The 19,974-nt window shown below is 37.0% G+C and overlaps 2 protein-coding genes across 4 annotated transcripts; one reads left to right on the top strand and one right to left on the bottom strand.

Moving 5' to 3' along the window:
• Nucleotides 1-79: 79 nt before the first annotated feature.
• Nucleotides 80-5,963, bottom strand: LOC141836315 (zinc finger CCCH domain-containing protein 3-like). 3 transcript variants are annotated; one of them, XM_074723776.1, is made up of 7 exons: nucleotides 5,500-5,963; nucleotides 5,174-5,340; nucleotides 4,939-4,992; nucleotides 3,465-3,581; nucleotides 3,021-3,323; nucleotides 794-1,063; nucleotides 80-707 (listed from the first exon to the last, which is right to left on the bottom strand). In XM_074723776.1, exons 1-7 carry the CDS (start codon nucleotides 5,564-5,566, stop codon nucleotides 384-386), a joined length of 1,302 nt encoding a protein of 433 aa, XP_074579877.1. In that variant the 5' UTR covers nucleotides 5,567-5,963; the 3' UTR covers nucleotides 80-383. The 3 variants fall into 3 exon arrangements, with proteins under 3 accessions (XP_074579877.1, XP_074579879.1, XP_074579880.1); XM_074723778.1 differs by having other exon boundaries at nucleotides 794-1,042; XM_074723779.1 differs by having other exon boundaries at nucleotides 794-994.
• Nucleotides 5,964-9,676: 3,713 nt separating this feature from the next.
• On the top strand, nucleotides 9,677-19,930 carry LOC141836256 (uncharacterized). The gene is given in 16 exon segments (XM_074723696.1): nucleotides 9,677-10,134; nucleotides 11,070-12,030; nucleotides 12,921-13,006; nucleotides 13,082-13,575; nucleotides 13,644-14,063; nucleotides 14,146-14,261; nucleotides 14,331-14,371; nucleotides 14,373-14,535; nucleotides 14,537-14,898; nucleotides 15,021-15,251; nucleotides 15,344-15,468; nucleotides 15,606-16,111; nucleotides 18,107-18,227; nucleotides 18,313-19,286; nucleotides 19,360-19,586; nucleotides 19,664-19,930. Coding segments are annotated over 13 exon segments (4,113 nt in total). The 5' UTR covers nucleotides 9,677-10,134; nucleotides 11,070-11,307; the 3' UTR covers nucleotides 19,038-19,286; nucleotides 19,360-19,586; nucleotides 19,664-19,930.
• The last annotated feature ends 44 nt before the right edge of the window (nucleotides 19,931-19,974 follow it).

The following is a 19,974-nucleotide window of genomic DNA, read 5'->3' as shown; positions in this document are numbered from 1 at the left end:
GCAAGAAGCAACCGGAACGATGCTGCGAAAGGATCCAGCATGGAACTCATTCCTTCCCAAACAAGATGGCACAAAAATATGATCGAGATACAAAGGCTCAGTCGAGAGACGACGAGCCTAATTCATCACTTTTTATTCTGGAAGACCAGCTTTACAGGGGAGACTGGAAACAGAGAATTCTGACAGCACATCAAAAGGTTTAGTTTTCAGCAAATCTGTGGAACAAAAAATCGTTTAACTTACAACACTGCCTGCAATTCTTCAGTAGGAACGGCCATGCCTCGATAGAGCTCGAGATGGCAGGCGAGAGAGGGTGGCACCATGGAGCAGAGATCCAAAATCTCCATCTTGGAACGACTGGTTAGTGTTAAAACATTCATTCATCATGGAGAATCTTCCGAAGGTTCGGTGTTGGATGTGGTGTGCGCCGAGGTACTTCCATGATCATGATTCTCCAGATTGTGCTGTCCATTGGCTGTTTCAGATTTGGAAAACTGATCAGGTGTTTTTGATGACTTGGGAAAGGGCTTTTCTGCTGTCCATACAATTTGTGAACTCTTTGCCTGGGCAAATGCTATCGTGGGATCGGTAGATGAGAAAGACGGCAGAGTATAACCATAATAACTGATGAGAGGATGATCATATTTGCAATCTGTGCCAAACTTGCAGCTTCCATATGTGGTATAAAAGGTGCATACTGGTTGACCCTATGCGAATAAGCCACACGAAAATGAGAAAGTAAACAGACATGTAATTCAGGCGGCGTTAAAGCGAAAATGAGTTGTAAAATTACTGGTCTTAGAGGAAGCCCGAGTGGTCCTAGGCCGGCTATAGCTGCTTGATTATTCTCCTTGGGGTGATGGTACTTGCATGAGGTTCCATACTTGCAGCTCCCAGTTTTCATGTAATATTGGCAGTCTGGTCGATCAGGTCTCTCGGGTAACTCGAGTGGGAAGCTGGAGCCTGATTGTTCTTGATGCATTGAGTTGGATATCTGGTTAGGTGCAAGCATATTGGGAGGGTAAATATGGTTCATGCTGCCCTGGTATGCATTTGAAGAACGCTTACGATGCCAAAAAAAAAAAAAAGAATAACAAAATTATAAGGATGAATAATTTTATACTGCCACATATCAATATGAAATCCTGACTAAACTAACAATGAAACAATCATAGATGATGGGAACACATAAAATGATGGCCAAAAATGGAAAGATCCAAATGTTTGTGATGAAATTAGGTTGCAACCAGGAAATATGAAAACTAAATCTGTTATTCGCATTTTATTAGCTCTAAGCACGCATAGGATCATGAGGAAAGGACATGAAATTATATGGAAGACAAAAGTATGGAAGTTTCTTATGTATAATAAGAAATGGTTCAATTTTTACAAATTATGCATCTCCGAAGTTGCAAATATGTAGGCATAAAAATACAGTTTATCTACTCTCATTACCGAATTCCTTTTAAACCAAAGTAAAATTAATGTGCATATTATAATGTTTTTAATACCCTACGGTTCATCATATAGCTAAATCTGTCTGTCAGATTTCTTGTATATGGCACTGATCTTGCCAAGATCCACTTCTGAATTAAGCTAAGATCCTAAAGATGTGCCATACTTGTAGAGAAAATACGAACAACTTTAGCTCAGTGTTTAGAAGAAAATATACTGTTTTTTGTTGGTCTTGCTACTCCTATCTACTTGGCATTCATGGATGGCAATCCAATTTACATAGATACAGTGTATATATGACTGGCATAGCCAAGTTGTATGCCTTACAGGGAAAAAGGCTGAAGTATAAAACATGTGACTGTCACATATTCAGTCAGAGAATTGATGACGTCTTGGCAGAAACTTGTAAATCCAAGCAAAGGTATAACATAATGTAATTTTATCTGAATATACTAATGTCTTGAATTGCCTTAGGTGAGACAGTCAGTGTCATACAAGTAATAGAAGTTCAACGTATTGGTGGTGCTCAAATTGATTTCAGTCCAGGTTAAGAACCATTTTACTGGTGCTGAAACACAGTAGGATGAGCAGGAAATAACTAGGAAGTTCCACCCAGTAGAGTTCTAAAGAGTTCTAACGCTTTGCAACCCCGACTCAGTAAAGTTTTCAAGCCTTGAAAACCAAACATGCTTGCCTGAGATAATCGCCGAAGATCATTGTGCCACTGTGTCATGCCAACCCATGCATCAATCCCACTTCTCTAATGGAACATGATGCCATGTTTCTAACAGGCGACATGGTACATCAATGTTAATTCAGGACATGTACATTGCTTGTAAAAAAAAGAAGTGTCCAAGTTGCATTTTCCGTGTGTGGTTTCTTTGCTTTTAACACCCAGCATGGATTGGAAAGATTGAAACAAGAAGCACAAACTTGTGAATGTATTCACCAGTTTATTCCAGCTAGTCGTTCTTGCTAACCAGTATACCCGAGACAGAAAAGGCCTTACCAAAAAAAAAAGTGCAAATTTCTTATGATAAATTGTATTTTCCTGAAATGACAACTAGTTTTGAAAATGAACTGTAGCCACCACCATTCTTCTACTATTTCTTTAAGAGATGGCTTCAAAAGCATACAAAGAGCATCATTTAAGTTACATATAAGACAAAATGTAGCTCTGAAGCAATGCATGCAAGAGCATAAAGAAACTAAAGCATCCAGAACTGAGAACTGAGATTCTGTAAAGAATTAAATCCTGTAAGTTCTTCAGCACTACCAGTTAAAGAAATTTGTACTTTGTGATTTCAGCTTATGTGAATATAACCTCAAGAATGACTTTGTAAAAGTATGACTGCAGATCAAACCAGTAGAGCAGGAATAATGTGACTGAAAAATTTACTATGTAAAACAAACTACGTCTTTACAAATCAAACTAGTAGGACAGAAATAATGTAACAGAAAATTTACTATGTAAAACTAAGAAATTTTACTAATTTGCAACAAATAGCTATATTTAGCTGACTTGAGGAGTTTTAGTTTTATTTTTCAAGTAGATAGTTACTAACCATATAAGTGTTCCAACCCTGCTGCACAGCCATAGTTCCTTGGGTGGTTGGAAGAACCAGTGGTACATAAGCTGGGAGAGCTTGCATTCGTGGACTAGACATGTAAGGAACTTTTGATAAGGACCATGGTGAAATTCCACTAATTACAGGGGAGGCAGATGTAGGTACTACGGGACTTGAATATCCATAGGCTGGAGGAGGGAATGTCGCTCCAGTAGTGACTGACTGAGGATGATTGAACTTGCAGGCAACTCCATATTTACAAGTTCCAGTTCTCATATAATAGGCACATGGCTTTTCATCCTGGAAGTCAGATCGAATGAATCTTAAAAAAATTAGCTACAAGATAGAGAGCTGGCTTAAATAACCATGAGTGAAGGTGTTGGTAACTGTGAAGCAATAAACAAATTGAATCATAAAAAGGGACCATGAAGCATCAGAGACCTTTCTGATAGGTAGTCCCAGCACATTCAACTGAACCAATTTGGTGTCATGTTTGTCCCGTGGATGATGATATTTACAGGATGTCCCATACTTGCAAGTTCCTGTTTTCAGGAAGAACTGCAACAATAGTTGAGATAAATTAGAGACCACCACATGTTTCACGAGACAATCCACATGAGGATGAATTCATATACATAAAGTTATCACCAAGAAGAAATTCATTAAATTTAGTAGACTAGCCATGCCAGTTTGTTTCTAGCTTAAAACAGCTGGTACCTAACATGCTGATAAAGTAAATTTGTCTAACTTTTTAGGTCTAATCTACCATGTTTTTAAATCAGAAACAGCAAGTTACATAATGACTTCTGTTACAGTCCCATTTTATAAGCAAAACTAGAGGAATAGTAGCTTATATATGTTGCGTCAGTGGATCCTGTTGGCACACTACACAGCATGATGAACCAACATATATGGGGTCAGGCTCTCCGATGAGCTCACTAGAAGTTGTAGGGGCAGCATGAACATGGGTGTGCGTGCAGGTGCAGGACCCTGTTTGTCTGGATAATGCCAAGCTAGGGGTGAGGAGGCAACATTCACAAGACGGACTAATATCTACAAATTTTCTCCTTGTCTTCGTGGGTTAATTTTCAGTATTTAACTTTTCTATCAACTATCATAAAGATTATGAGAGTCTGAGGATTTCCCAACCTTCCACCTTTGTTTTTTCTGTGATCTCACTTATGTTCCTACCAATTGGATGTTCAATCAATCGTTGAACCCGATCTCACTTGAGCATCTGAGAAATTCCTTTCCAGGCCATAGATTCCACATATCATATCTAAGCTGCAAACCATGTGTGTGATTGTGTGCAACATTGTTGGTCACCTAAGATCTTTCTATGTGCTGTGAATGTAAGCAATCTAGGAAACCTACAGTAGCTTAATTATTAACACTAACACTCAAAAATTTTACTTTTTCCTTTTCAATTTCATAAACTTCTCAAAAATTAAAAAAAAAAATAATCATACCAAACATATTTCCTATACAGCTTTCCTTTTTATGATAAAATCTTTTTAAAACAGGAAAAAAAATTATATCAAATACTTCATGAGCCTTTCCTCTGCTTGCTTCTCTGTTTATAAACAAAAGAGCAAATAAACAAATAAAAAAAGCAGCAAAGTCCATTTTGATTCTTTGGTTTATCACGGTCAAAATGAATTGAATTCATATTGCATGTTAGGGTTTTGTTTATCCTTTCTTACCTGTTGCACTAAAGATGTTGTATGGATAAAGTTTGCTACTTAGATCAAATCTAAAATCAAGGATATGTTTTAGGACATTTTTACTGCCCTGTGCATATACAATGGAGTTTCTTTTGTTTTGGTTGTAGCTCCATTAATCTCATCAAACCAGAAAACAAACTATATAAACTGTATTATAGGATCTACTATCTGTTTGGGTTTAGGTAATGCACCTGACAATCAGGTTGGCCATCTCTCTGAGGGAGTTCCGCACTAAACTGATTGTTCTGCAGAAAACAATTAACATAATCTTAGTTACAACATCCAATATAATCGGATTTTGTTTACCAATTGGCATACCAGAATTATCTAAACCAAGTTTCCATACACTCGAGCAAAAGCCATCATGTTCAAAGGTGATAAAACGCAAAAATAATAAGAATAAATGCATGACTCCATGGTTCTCACCTGCCAAGTGTGAGTAGGATGATTATACTTGCAGCTGTTTCCATATCCGCAGCTACCAGTCCTCAGATAATAAAGACAGTCAGGCATGCCTGGGCGATCAGGATAAGAACTCAGCTGGCCATCAGCTCCCTCTTGGCCGTCCTCGATTTTCAACTGCCACATAGCGTCTGCGATTAAGAAACACAATACTCAATTAGCCGCTCGTAGTATACCCGGTATGGCACCAATAAGGTCTACCTACTTGCCTATTTACCCCGAGAAAGTTTGCATCTTCCCCAGATAAAGACATGAATCAACAAGACAAAAAAGGAGAAACCAGAAACCACCTTCGAGGTTGTCTTGCGAAGCACTGGACAAATTGGAAACAGCATTGCGTCTGGCATCGGGCATCATCGGAAGCCGCGATCGTAGCACAAAACCCTACCAGCAGATCAAACTCCCACCGACAAATCGCTAATCAAATCCAACCCAAACCACAATCTTCGATCGAATCAACTACCGATGGCCGCCCGCTACAACTCAGACAGCCGATCCGCGCGATCCACAAAGCGATTCAGGCCTCCTGCATTCGGAAGCAGGCGCAGCTGCCGACCAAATCCGCGACAAGAACTCACCACGCGCAAATCGGCTTCGATTCAGCCTCCTAAACGGGCGCGGAGAACACGGAAAGTTCGGATTTCCGATTGGGCGTTGGATCTCGATCGATCGATCGCGCTCTCGCTCCCTCCCTCCTCCTCAGCTCCCTTCGCTCTCGCCCCTTTATTTTCTGCTGTTCATTCTTTATCGCAATGCAACGCGAGGGAGAGGAGATGGCAGCGAGGAGGCTAGGGTATTTATTCTACAATTAATATCACTTAATACATGTAAACACAATTAATGGAGTGTTTAAGAGTTAACCATCCTGCCACCTATTTTGTTAATTAGTTATCGTTGCGGGCGACGACGTGATACGTATCACACCTAAAGCTACCTGATTTCCTATTGCAACCGACATGTGGGGCCCACGGTCAGTCGGCTAATTAAATTCGGCGTTGCAGTGTTGGTAGCTCGAGCGTACGGAAGTTAATAGGTGTTAATTGGAAGGTAGGAAAGCCAACAGCCCACGGATTAGTAACGGTACTGGCTCTTCGTACGCGAAGATCTTACGCCCGACGAATGGACGAGATCTAGACCGTCAGTGAATGATCAAACGGCAGTCGAGCGTGGTGCTGTCGGCCGGGTAGGAAGAGGGACGCGAATTCTCGCGCGGTGAGAAGGCGCCGCGTGGCCGTGGAGGCGACGGATGACGCCGGTGCTTGCGTCATCGGATGCGATCCGTAGGCCCCGCGTGATATCGATCGGATGTCTCGCCTAGAGCACCGTCCACGCTTCCGTAGGCCCCGCGTGAAATTAATTAAATTAATTTAAAAAAAACAAATCGATTAAATCGAACTAATATAAATATTAAATTAATTAAATGTTTAATTGATTTATAAAATTTAAAATTGAAATCAAATTGAATAACTAAAAAATAAATAAATTTCTGAATTAAAATTTTGAATTCGATCAAATAAGTTAATTTGATTTAACTAATCTTTTTTCACCCTTGTGACAGATTAAGAATAAATTAAAAAATATTTTTTAAAACATAGATTTATTTTAAAAAGTATTCTAAATTTTAATAGATTTTTCGAAATGTCCTTAAATATAATTACCATTTGTATTTTTTTTGTCAAATGTCTTCATTAATCTTTTGAATGATAATTTAAAAATAAAATAGGTATTTAAAATCTTTTGATAATTCCTATTACTTATTTTTTACCTTTAAATTCATAACTAATGCACTAAAACCTAACTACAAGCAACTCAATATTCCTATTTATTTAGCATTTATATTATAACAACTATAAAATCGTAACTGTTACACCACATATTTTAATTACTTATCTAATATTACATTTTGGCAGTTACGAAATCATTGCCACTATACTGTATATAAGTAGAGCCGTCAATTTGGGTTGAGTCTATCGGATTGATCTGTTCTTGCTAAACAATTTAGTAGATTGAGTTGAAATTTTATCAATCCATTTTAAAATGGATTAAGAGTGGATCGATCCGCTTAGCCTGCGCAGCTCATGTGAATTAGCCTCGTTGCAAACTTGGATTGACTCGTGGATTGAAAAAAATTTATTTTTTTTTAAAAATTTAAAATTAAAATAGAAAATTTAATGAACTAGTGATATTGATCCGTCTAAATTATATTTCAAATTTAAAAATTTTAATTTATTCAAAAATCTAAATTTAAATTTTAATATTATCTTTATTTTTTATTTTTTGAGAGACTCATGGGTTGATCAGCTTAATCCGTAATCCGTTTTGATTAGAGATTGTTGGATTGAAGATGAGTTTTTAACCCATCAAACCATGATACGTTGGCCTATTCTATCCTGTTATATGATAATAAATTAGATCAATTTTTGATGGAATTGATCCATATTAAAGGACAATTAAGTCCTTAATATGAATTGGTCCATCATATTATTTTGATAAAAAAAATTACAAAGGGCGTTCTTTGATTATTTAAAAAATAAAGGTACTCTTTTAACTTTTTGATCAGGATTTTTACCTCAAAATGATTTAAAAAGATTAATTAATTTAAAAACAATTTAGTCCAAGACACGTGACACGGACTGTCTCCGAGTTCTATTTCTGAGGAGCATCCCTTCCTCCTCCCTCCTTCCTCCCCTCGCCCCCTTCCCTTTTTCTCTCCCTCTCATCGCTTTCGTCTCCATTAGAACACTCTCAAACTGGTCGATTACTCTCGCCGACTCCTGCCCAAGTCTATTGTTTTTGCTTCTCTGTTGTCTTCATCGTTCCTCTCTCAAGTTCTCACCACCTTCTCTTGTTCTCGGACGCTGCGGGACTTAATTCGCATCAGGCGGTTAGTACTGGAACCCTATTCGGAGCTGGCACCGGAAGCGTGCGATGATGAGAAATCTTCGCCCTGGTGGATCTCTAGAAAGTCGCCGACAGGTTGGGTTAACCGGAGGCGTGTAAAAAAATACCCCCTTTGCTACACTTGATCATGGTTCCGCATTCACTTCTGTGATCAATCGGATCTTTTCTGTACTCGGACTGGTATGCTTGACGGGAGGATTTGTTTAATTTACTTTTTATGCTCTGTTTTTGACGCCTAAATAATTTTGTGATTAATTGGAATGACAAATCGGGCTGTTCTTCTTGAGCTATTGTTTCCTTATTGGGGGAAAAATGTCTCTTTTTGCTGTAATATGTGGTTTTGGGGCATTCTGATAATTCTGCATTGTTTAATTCCCTTGTGCATCTGTTATACTAGATACGGAGATTGATTGATGATGGGAAATTTTGATGTGCATCTGTAAGTGCCCTTTTCCAAATGATCGAAGAGTGATGATGAGTTGTTTTTCTTTGGGTTAGGGTGCTTAGCTACGGTATCCTGATTTAAGGTGCTGGAGGATTCTGAACGTGCTTTCTAGATCATGTTGATACTTATTGGCAAGTGCTGCATACAAGGTTTCCTTTATGAATTTGAATATGACCCTAAAAGGACAGATTCAATGAGACATTTTAACTTGATCATTCTATGGAACCCTCATGTTTAGCATTATGCCTTTTTGCATTAGAATTAGTATAACTTTCTTGTTATTTTAGTTATCATTTATTTCATTACAAGACTAGAAGATAAACTTATATGAGCTTAATGATTTCATTGTCCTGATCATCTCTCTGGTTAACTAATTCCTGCTTGCCTATATCAGACAACAAGGCAAAAGGTACATATATAGAAAAAAATTATTTTTTTGGTGCCTTGTATTTTGAGTCTCATTTTTTTATATTGCATTTATTAACCATCATATTTTTACAATCTTTTTAGATATGCTATTTGAGATGATCTGATCTTCTATGATCTTTTTAGTTATCCGGATATTGATCTAGATTGCGGTATCTTATGATCGTATATCCTAAAATGGTTCAAACAATTATAGTTTCAGTTAAGATCAAATTGGCTTTGAATCTTAGACAATGAAAGGTAATACATTTGATAAATCCCAACTATTTAGAATTATCTATATCATATATGAATCTTATCCCTCTATTGAGCTAGTGTACACAAGACAATAACACTAGTAATATTCAAAATTACATGATAAATTTTACATAAATTTAATTTCTAAAAAAAGTACTTTTGCTAAGATATAAACTCTAATGATCATTGTCTTTGATCGTAAAAATCTTTCAAACCTCAAATCACTAGCTTAATTCAATCAAAAACTTAGGTATTACAAGTCTCAGAGTAAACATACCTAATTTTGGTTGTCATTGTCATGAAGTCCTATTTGTCCCAAGTACTTGGTTTCAGCTATATAGATTCGTTTTTTGTTCTCTTCAAACCATATCACTAGCAGTATTCAAATCTGATTAAATGCTCTTCTATTTATATTAAAATTTCTGAGTTTAAGTAGCCGACCAAATGAGATGATTTCTGTATTGTGTTGGAGCGTCAATGCATAGTGTCAGTATAAATTAAAGGTGATGAAAAAGAGGCAAATGCATACCTATAGAAGCTATTGCGTGACTTCTTGCACATTCAATAAAGGTTGTTTGAGACTACAAGTCTACAATCCTCTTGGAGTTGTTTGGGAATTGGAGAAAACACTTGTGGAGCTCGTGTGGTCTTTGTAGAGCTACTTGCGAGATAAATAAAACCCTTGTGGAGTTGTATCATGAGTTTTTCAGTCCTCGTGGAGTTGTTTGTGAGAAATCACAGTGCTTGTGGAGTTGTACGGAGCTGTTGTGGAGCATGAAAAAGCCCCTTTGCTCACAGAAGATCTTGTGAATTGTGCATAGTTGTTACCAATGGGAAATTTTTTTGAGTCCTCTCACTCGCAGAATGCTTACACATTGTGGAAATAAATCCATCAATCTGCCTCTATATGTCAATGGTGGGTAATGCAAAATGATCCACCTGTGCTTACCAATATGAAACAGTATGTAAAACCATGCTTTCATCACCCTGAAAATTTATCAACTGTGACATTACAAAACAATCAATGGTCTAAGATTTTGTTAGTGATAAAATCATGTATTTTACTTCTTGTTCCATTTATCTTTATACGTGTATTTGAATGCAATTTGTTATTCTAATTCAAATGACATGATGCAAATGATATATACTCTTATTTTACCTTTGTTCTTACACAGTGGTATTTCCTATTGGAAAACAGTGCTTAAATGCACTTAAAAGATCCTATGCACTTAAAGATCCTTACATTTGGATAGAGAACCTGGAGTATGCAACCTGTGTTCTTCTCCTTGAACTGTGATTGCACTTAAACAATTACAGCATCAATAGTTCATGTTGCATCTGAGAAGGTTGTCTTAAATCCAAAGGCTACTTCCAACATAACTTCAATCCGAGAAGGATACAGTCGAAGATAACAATTTCCAACAAGATCAAATGAGTTGTGCCGAGCTGTTGTGGAGCATGAAAAAGCCCCTTTGCTCATAGAAGATCTTGTGAATTGTGCATAGTTGTTACCAACGGGAAATTTTTTTGAGTCCTCTCACTCACAGAATGCTCACGCATTGTGGAAAAAAACCCATCAATCTGCCTCTATATTGTCAATGGTGGGTAATGCGAAATGATCCACCTGTGCTTACCAATATGAAACAGTATTTAAAACCATGCTTTCATAATTTATCAACTGTGACATTACAAAACAATCAATGGTCTAAGATTTTGTTAATGATAAAACCATGTATTTTACTTCTCGTTCCATTTATCTTTATACATGTACTTGAATGCAATTTGTTATTCTAATTCAAATGATGTGATGCAACTGATATATACTCTTATTTTGCCTTTGTTCTTACACAGTGGTATTTCCTATTGGAAAAAAGTGCTTAAATGCACTTAAAGATCCTTACATTTGGATAGAGAACCTGGAGCATGCAACCTGTGTTCTTCTCCTTGAACTGTGATTGCACTTAAACAATTGCAGCATCAACAGTTCATGTTGCATCTGAGAAGGTTGTCTTAAATCCAAAGGCTACTTCCAACATAACTTCAATCTGAGAAGGATACAGTCGAAGACAACAATTTCCAACAAGACCAAATGAGTTCTAGTGATGATTGTCTTTTCTCGTCAGACAGCAATAAGATGTCAGATTTGCATAACATAACTTCAAATCTTGCTGATGAGCAATGTAAGAAGTGTCACATTGACAACATTTCTCACATTGCTGTATTACAAGATTCTAGTAATACAAATCATGATCATCCTGAGGAATTAGAGAAAAAGCTTAAAGGATGCAACTCCGGATCATCAGAATCTTTTCTGGAGAAAAATGACCCAAAGGAGGTTCAGAAACAACCTACTGATGACTATAATAATAGTGGATCTGAAGACAATCATACTAACCCTATAGGAAATAGAACACTCATATTGAAAAATAGTATTGCATATTGTTCAGAAGATGATAATCCTTGTCACAATATTGATGGCTTAGAAGATCCACATTCAAGAAGTAATATATCTTCAAAAGCCCAAATTTGTTCAGGTTCATTGATGAGCGCATGTCTTTCTCATGCTCCAGTCAATGTGAATGGGGAAAATGAAATTGCAGATGATGATGCTTGCAAAGATGATGACGAAAAGACTCCTCAATTAGTTTCTTTAGGCACTGAAAATTGCATCAGTGGGTATAAGCTGCAAGAGGCAATAATGTCAACGGGTAGTAAAGACCAACCTGATAGGCCCAACTCAAACTCTCGGACATCTCAGGTGCTTTTGCAGCCAGATTTTGAGAGTGAAGTTTTAGCAGAAACTGATGATGATGTAAGTTCATAATTCTCTTTTCTCTGTTGTAGTATGTACATATTTTTTGTAGGAATTTATCTTATTGAGATATGTCATTGACTCATGAAAAATTAGTCTTGAATTTAAACAAGTGCTACATCTAATGAACAAGACTTCACCATTGATGAGGATGTGGGTATAGGATCATATATTTATCTTTGATTCTATTATGTTGATCAATCCCTAAATATTTCGCTCAAAAATTTACTTATAGGGTTATCCTTTTTAACAATGTGTTTGCTGAAAAGGTTGTTTTTTGTTGCTTCTCACCCTTTGTACGGATTTTGTTTTGTTTTATGGTACCCAAAGAAACTACTTACTTTCCACTTTCAACTATTCCTTTGTAAAGGGTGCTTATATCTTTAAATATGTTAACCAGCCATGTGGACATTGGTAATATGCTTTATTGTTTGACAAATAACAGAAGCTTTAATCTTTACGGCAAAAATGTTTGGGTTCAGCTACTCAATTTCTTATCTTGCTGAATTGGTCATGTTTATAATCCGTTAGGCAGCCATTTTCGTAATAACAACAGTGAAGAAAAGATGGATAAAACATAGTCCCAACTAATTTGGTCAGCTAAACCATTTGTTATATTGCTGTTAGAACTCTATGTAAAGCTACATGGCTACTAATATCTAGTTTTAAATCCTGTTCTCACGTTGCATCAAAATGTGGTCAATGCAACTAAAAATTGTACATCTTCATGCCTGATGTGTGTGTTGTTACAAAAGGAACTACCACATGACTAGTAGGTTAAGGATGCTAGTTGGATGTTTTTTTTATGATGACACATACCTAGAATATTTTATGGTAAAAATAAGCATCATGCTCTTGATCCATTACATTTTCATTACATTTTGTTGCAGGTGAAAGTCTGTGATATCTGTGGGGATGCAGGTCAGGAAGAATTGCTTGCTATCTGTAGTAGGTGTAGTGATGGGGCTGAGCATATGTAAGTTTCTTTTTTCCTTTTTCTGAGATGTTTTTCATAAACTACTATGTTTGATGGAAATTTGCTTTTAATCAGTTACTGCATGCAAATAATGTTGGCTGAAGTTCCTGAAGGCGAGTGGTTATGTGAAGAATGCCAACTCAAGGAGGCTGCAGCTCATGTGACAGGAAAATTTGAAGCACAAGTTGCTCCGACAGAGGCACCACTTTGTTTAGAAGAAAATAGTGCAAATAAGGAAAGCAGTGTGGAAAATAAGACAACTGATCCAGACATGAGAAGATACAACGAAGAGCCGGTTAAGTCTATTCCATCTAAGAGGAAGGAAGAAAATTCTGAGGTTAATTCTGTTTCTAAGCAAAAACTCGATGAAGCAGTTGATACACCTAGTGGAACAATTGTTCCTAGGAAACCTTCTCAGTTCTCACGTGAGAACTTCAACAAACATGATAGTGTGAAGATAAAACCAATCTCCTCCACAATATGCAATAAGTCAGCAGTAATATCTCGCACACAAACTTCTTCTGGTCATGATTCATCTGGGATACAAGCACCTTTGCAACCAACACGTGGTAATTTTGTTTTACTTTATTGATTGAGCATTTTGAAAGTTCCACATGTTTAAAGCTTTTAGTTTCAGGCCCTCTCTCAAAGTCAAATTCGTTTAGCAATTCAAAACTGCCAAAAGTAAAACAGTTGCTGGATAATGTTCCTTGGAAGATGAAACTTAATAGAGGATCTAATTTATCCAACAAAAGAAATGACAGTCCGTCCCAGGCAATCTCAAAATCTACATCATTTGGAAGTGAGACTTCAGGCTTCTCCAGTGCTGAGACATCAAGCAAAGCTCATGCACTTAGCCTACCACATCCTGGGGATCCTAAACAAGTGAAAGGTGGGAGTATGCTGGATAAGAAAAATTCCACATGTGATCAACGATTTGTCAGTCCTGCAGTATCGATGAAGGCTGATTCAAATGAGCAAAGCTGTAATTCCAAAGTAAGCAGAATTTCTGATTTAAACAATCTAGATGGCAAAAGGAGACCAATTGATGCAACTAGTTCTGGTAAGTAAATGCTTCTGACTTGATTGTGTAGCTTGTCTATGTTATTTGAAACTGTTTGTAACTGGCTATTCTGGAGGTTCTGCTATGGAAGTGAAGAAGACATCAGCATCTCTGTCACAAACTTCTGGAACTAAATCTGTAGTTAGATTATGTAAGAATGAAGATCAGAAGGGTTTTCAACCTATTCCCAAGGTAACTAAGCTATTCTCTAAAATTTCTTTGTTAAATAATGTAGTTAACTCGCTGAAAAATTCACCTCAGGCAACAGATTTGACACAAAGGGACGTCAAAGCTGGGCCAAATATCTATAAACTCTAGACAGCTAGATTCAGTCCCTTATTGCTTATCACATTGCCATAAGTGTAATGAAACAGGTCACATAGCACAGTCTGTCCAGTTACAAACTTCGATTACAAAGCCTTATTCTGAACAAAGTTTGAATATGGAATCAGAAGTATTAAGTGGAAAAATGTAAGCGAGGGCTGGCTTGGAAATCTGGAACCAAGAGAAAATCACCTGATCAATCTGAGGAAGTTTCTTTAGCCAGTGCTGATGTAAATTCTGAAGCAACAACTTTATATCCAAGTTCTAAAGACTTGTCTTCTAGGATAACCAATGTTCAAAATTGTAGTAAAGCAGCAAATACCATCCATGTAAAGCGAGTGGAAGATCATAAGAAATTTATAAATATTCCTGGAGAAGGGACAGTTCTTGACTTTCCAGATGATGTGTCCACAAGGACTATGGCACCAACCTTACTTGATCAAGCTTCCGCTCCTGTTGATCTAGTGAGAGCTTCGGCAATACCAGAGATAGACTACATCTGGCAGTATGACATCTTCTTGCTAGTTTTGAGAATGTGTTTAATACTATATCATTAGCATATAGTTACACTAAATCATTTTAACTGCTTACTATTTTGATCATACTTTTTTTCCTTGTATTCAACAGAGGTGCTTTTGAGGTGTTGAGGACTGCCAAACCTCCTACAGTTTTTGATGGTTTTCAGGCTCACTTGTCGTCTGATGTCTCACCCAAAGCACTTGAAGTGGCAGGACAATTTCCTTGCAAAGTTCAGTTGGAGGAAGTACCTCGCCTAAGCTCATGGCCTCTGCAGTTCCATGAGAACAGTCCCGGAGAAGATAATATTGATATCTTTTTCTTTGCTAAAAATATTGACAGGTCATTTTATGAGTACTTATTCATTGAGAAATTCCATAGTATCTGCAGGCTGAGACAATATCTGATGTTTCTATACATTTTATTTTGTGCAGTTACGAAAATTACTATTGGAAGCTGTTGGATAATATACTGAAAAATGATCTAGCTCTTGTAGGTGTTATTGGTGCAATGCAACTTCTTATATTCCCTTCAAATCTATTACCAGGGAGCTCCCAACGTAAGAAACTATTCCTACATCACAAGAGGGAGAATGTATAGTAATTAGTTTCTTTTGTCTAAAGCCTTAAGTGGTTTTATGTGTTCCTTCCAATAAATTTGATAAATGTCTGATTTACATTGTTTTCCATACTTCAGGTTGGAACAATTTGTTTTATCTTTGGGGTGTATTTAGAGGAAGTCGGGAAAATAGCTTGGGAGATCTGCCTGGTCTGAATAAGAAGCCTTCTGTTTTTAGTTTGAACATGGAACCTGCCACCCGAGGGCTGTCTATGCAAACTCTTTCTGGTGTTTGTAGCACTGTCAACATATCTAATGTCAAGAATCAGGCTTCATCAGGGTCTTATACTTTTCCAATTGCAAATGCATCCAGATGTAGTACTTGCAGTGATCTTCAGGATATTCCAGCATCAGGGAAGGATAATGAGGTCTCCAACAAGGAGCAAGCTCTTGTAAGGGATACCTTGCATCAGGATATTCCAGATGAAGTTCAAAAGAAGCAGATTTCATGCTCTTTTCCTGCAGCCAACTCATCTAGCAACATGAGCCAACTCAGCACTGTTTGTGTTTCCCATTTAGAACCAAAATTTCAGATAGACATTGAAAAATTGCCTCCAGAAGTGGAAGATGATATCTACAGCTTGGTAAGCTTCTCTCTCTCTCTCTCTCTCTCTCTGAGATGCTTACACATTACGTCTCATTGTCTTTAGTTTGCTTGATACCACACATTTACAAGTACAAGTTGATTATTTTTTTAATGTTTTCCTTTGAGGACTAAGGTTCTCTCTCCCTCTCTCTCTCTCTCTGTAAGACATCACATATTGTGGGCTTTTGTTTGCCTAATAAGTAATAATATATATTTACAAATGGATTAAAATGTTTATGGTTTCCAGAAAACTACCTTATCAGTAGTAGGGGCATCTCTACTTTGAGTATCACCTTGTACAGAATGAACATCATACATCATAGGCTGAATCAGCTGTGATGGAAAGAACTATGGTCAATGTCAGATGGTGGTAATAGATATGCCCAAGCCCATTTCAGTTAGCCATAACTTATCTTGGACAATAGTTTGATTGTTCAGACTGAAATTACACCTTGTGTGGGTATCCTCTAAGTAGACTTCAATTGCAGGAAAAAGGACCATGCAGCTGACTCCAGGCTGTCGCATTCCACTTTTGTTGTCACTATTGTTGCATAAGTGTCAAATTATTTATGTGCAATTTCAAAGGCAGGCCCCACTGATGAGTCTGTGTTAAATAAGGAGGATAGTGGTTCATAGTTTTATCCTTGCATAAGGAAGAGAATGTTTGTATGTCATGACTCAAATTTTGGGTCATCAAGTCTGCAAAATTCCAAAAAATTCATGTGCTGATCTAATGTCAGGTGTATATTCATGAAGTCATATCTTGGTAGGTACATGTCTTAATTCATTCTTAAAAGGGTTTTCTTCCTAAATGACTTACTCGGTATCCACTTGCATTGTCTATTTATCCAGTTTAGTTTAATGTGGGAACAATGTTATGTTCCAACACCATTTAACATAGCATCAGCGAAGTTATATGCCCAGCTGGATATCTCATGGGATGATGTGATGTGGGATAAATTTGTGCTTAGTTGGTGACCTTACCAGGTTGCATGCCGCAATCAATATCTTGTGGAAGAGGTTTATTTTCAAATAAAAATTGTTTGGCTGAATGAATAAAACAGCAGAAGAGGGGCTTATAAGTCTACAACAACCAGGTCTCCTAAAAAATGGTGTAAAATTAAAATAGTGTAAAAAATGTCAGAATAATTTCCTAGATTTAATATTATACCTCATTTTTATCAATCTTGAGTAGATGGAAGAGAGCAAGGATTTCGATCACTGATAACTGTATTTATTTACAGCCCTGAGGTTTTCAAGATGCACATAGCTGCAATTGAAATTATTAATTGGTTGGATTCCTATGCGAGCCCATATATTTTACTTTAATATAAACACTGCATATTGTTAAAAGTTAATCATTGGCTTTCTGACTTAAGATCAATTGAAAAGCTCATGACTGAGCAAGAAATAAATGCAGCAACCAGTATAGTATAATCCTGCAAGTATAATTCTGATTACATAAGATAGTTAGAATGGTAAAAGTTTTTTGTGGACTTCAGCAATCAAATACATTGCTATGGGATTTTCCATAATGGAGAAAGAATTGAGGATGTGCCTTCCCTATTGTCTCCTTATAGTTTGGACCTGCTGGCACCACGAGATTTGATGGATACAAGAAATTCATGATGGTACAATATGTTTGTTTCTTATATTCCTAGAATACAATCTCTGATTCATGATCCTTAGAATGATTTGATATATGTGCTAATGGTTACCCAAATATCATACTGCAACTTTTTCTTCTACTGTTAAAAAAAAATGCTAGATAGTTTGCAGTCCTGAACCCACTTCATTGATCTGAAGTCACAACCCTTCTTGCATTTGCTTAAAATTTTTTAGTCAACTGTACTACATGATTTGTTTACTTTTTATTTAATGGTCAACTTGTTGTATTGCTAACCTAATTAAGTGTTTTATCCAATTTTATTATGATCTTTTTTGGTTGCTTAAACTCGCAACTCAGTTTACATGTCATATTGTCGTTTATTAGGATGAATTCACCAGTGATTCAGATTGCAGAAAAGGCCATGAACACCTTGTTAAAAGTGGTAGAGCACAGGTTGATAATCGTGTAGAATCCTCAAAGTTGGTTTCATTAAACTGCTGGCAAGGTGAGGCATCTGCTCTTGTGATTGACTCACATCTCTTTCGATGCATAAAAAATCTTCTCATTTTATCTTCCACTTCTTGGATCAGGTAATGATAGAAATGTCCAAATGTTAGACCATTGGGAATCAAAGCCGGATCTGAAGTGTGCAAATCCTAGTTCATTGGATACAATAGAAAATTCTTCCATTGATTTGTTACAACCCACTGGTGATACAACGTTGTGGGCAGGTGAGTCAACATGCACATCTCTGAGTGATGAAAAAGAGCACAAAAAGATGAGGCTTGACAATGGTGGTCATATCGATTGTAGCTCGAGGGAGGAAATTTCATCCAGTATATTATTCCCTAAAATACAAACCGTGCCATCTAGTTTACCAAATACTAGCCTGTTCTATGGGGCAATGTCGGAGAGCTCAAAAAATGCTGAAAATTATTTCTTCCATGACAATCAAGGACCTACATGCACAAAGGCAGACAATGTAATATATGTTTCATCAGATGATGATGATTCGCCTAAATCTAATATCCCCATTCTTGAGTTAGCTTTGGGAGAGAAGAGAAGAATCGCAAAACAGGAGATCTCCCCTTTCCAATCTCAAAAAATTACTGAAAGGAACAGTCGAGATAAGCTACATGTTCCTGATGTGGTTGATGGAGATGATGCACCGACTTTGCTTTCGCTCTCGCTAGCTTTTCCTGTATCGGAGAAGGCACAAACTGCTAAACCAAATTCAGAAGTAGAGCAGCTTTTGCCTGATACTGCTTCTACTAGAACTTCTTTTTGGCGTTTCGGTGACTGTACAGACCCATAAATTAGTTCAGAATCAAAGTTCATATACAGCATGTATATTGTCATCAGTGATTGTAGCCTGAATGCAGTTTCCTCAAGATAACGACGCATTATGAGGCGCTTGGCCATCTATTTTCTAGCCACATTATATGCAATTACTTCAATTCCTGTTTCTTTGTCTTCCTTTCTAGTGCAAGGTACATTGCTCATGTTTCTATACAGGAAGGTCGATGGGGATCAGGTTGTTTGGCTTTTGCTGATGTGGTTCTGAGTAAGTTATCCTCGTCGCCTCTACCTTTTCTTTATGCAAATGAAGTCCTTAATAATGAGCTGATGCACTACAGGTAAAATCCTTCTCGATGAACTGTTTCATAAAGCAACAAGACATCAACAGCTTTGCTAGCAATGCTTGTGCTAGCTGAAGAATGGTTAGTCTACAATAGCATTGTTTTCCACAACCTTCATACCGATTAACAGATTGGAGGAGCCTTGACCATCTGAAACTTCAACGATGACACACATTTCTTTTATCGATGTGGACTCTCGGAAATAACACGAAATACTTGAGAAGGTACCTCCAGACTTATGTCCAGGACACATCTTGTTCCTCTTGCACCTTCAGAGTTGGCTAATGCAAATTACTTGTAGTTGGTACGTACTCGGAAATACACACAAAGCTCTGGAAAATAAGTCGAGAGATGTATTTGCTGCCGTCGAAATTGAGTTACAGAGTCTACATGGTAAGCTAGAGGTATTGAGTTGTGTTGTATATGGTTTCTTCATCTCGTAGAATTTCACCCATGATACAGTTTTACAAGTGAATGCTCCTGTTTTTCATTCTGTTTTCAATTGCTATTTTTTTTGGAGGATTGTTGTATTTTCTTGTAGTATCAAAATGCAAAATCATACCTTTTATTTGAGATTTTTCAGTCTGTAATTGAGAGTTTTAAGTAGTTAGG

This window comes from Curcuma longa, chromosome 10 (genome assembly GCF_044706935.1).
Source record: "Curcuma longa cultivar G26 ecotype Majalengka, Jawa Barat chromosome 10, ITB_CL_G26_1.1, whole genome shotgun sequence".
Lineage (NCBI taxonomy): Eukaryota > Viridiplantae > Streptophyta > Magnoliopsida > Zingiberales > Zingiberaceae > Curcuma > Curcuma longa.
Note: the sequence above shows the minus strand (reverse complement) of the source record. Positions and strands in the feature narration are given on the sequence as shown.

Bases quoted from the DNA above. Each gene is read 5' to 3' on its own strand.
- LOC141836315 (XM_074723776.1), bottom strand. From the start codon at position 5,566: ATGATGCCCGATGCCAGACGCAATGCTGTTTCCAATTTGTCCAGTGCT. The intron at 5,341-5,499 runs GTGGTTTCTGGT...TCTTAATCGCAG, and splicing joins TTCGCAAGACAACCTCGAAG to ACGCTATGTGGCAGTTGAAA. The intron at 708-793 runs GTAATTTTACAA...TTATTCGCATAG, and splicing joins TCGGGCTTCCTCTAAGACCA to GGTCAACCAGTATGCACCTT.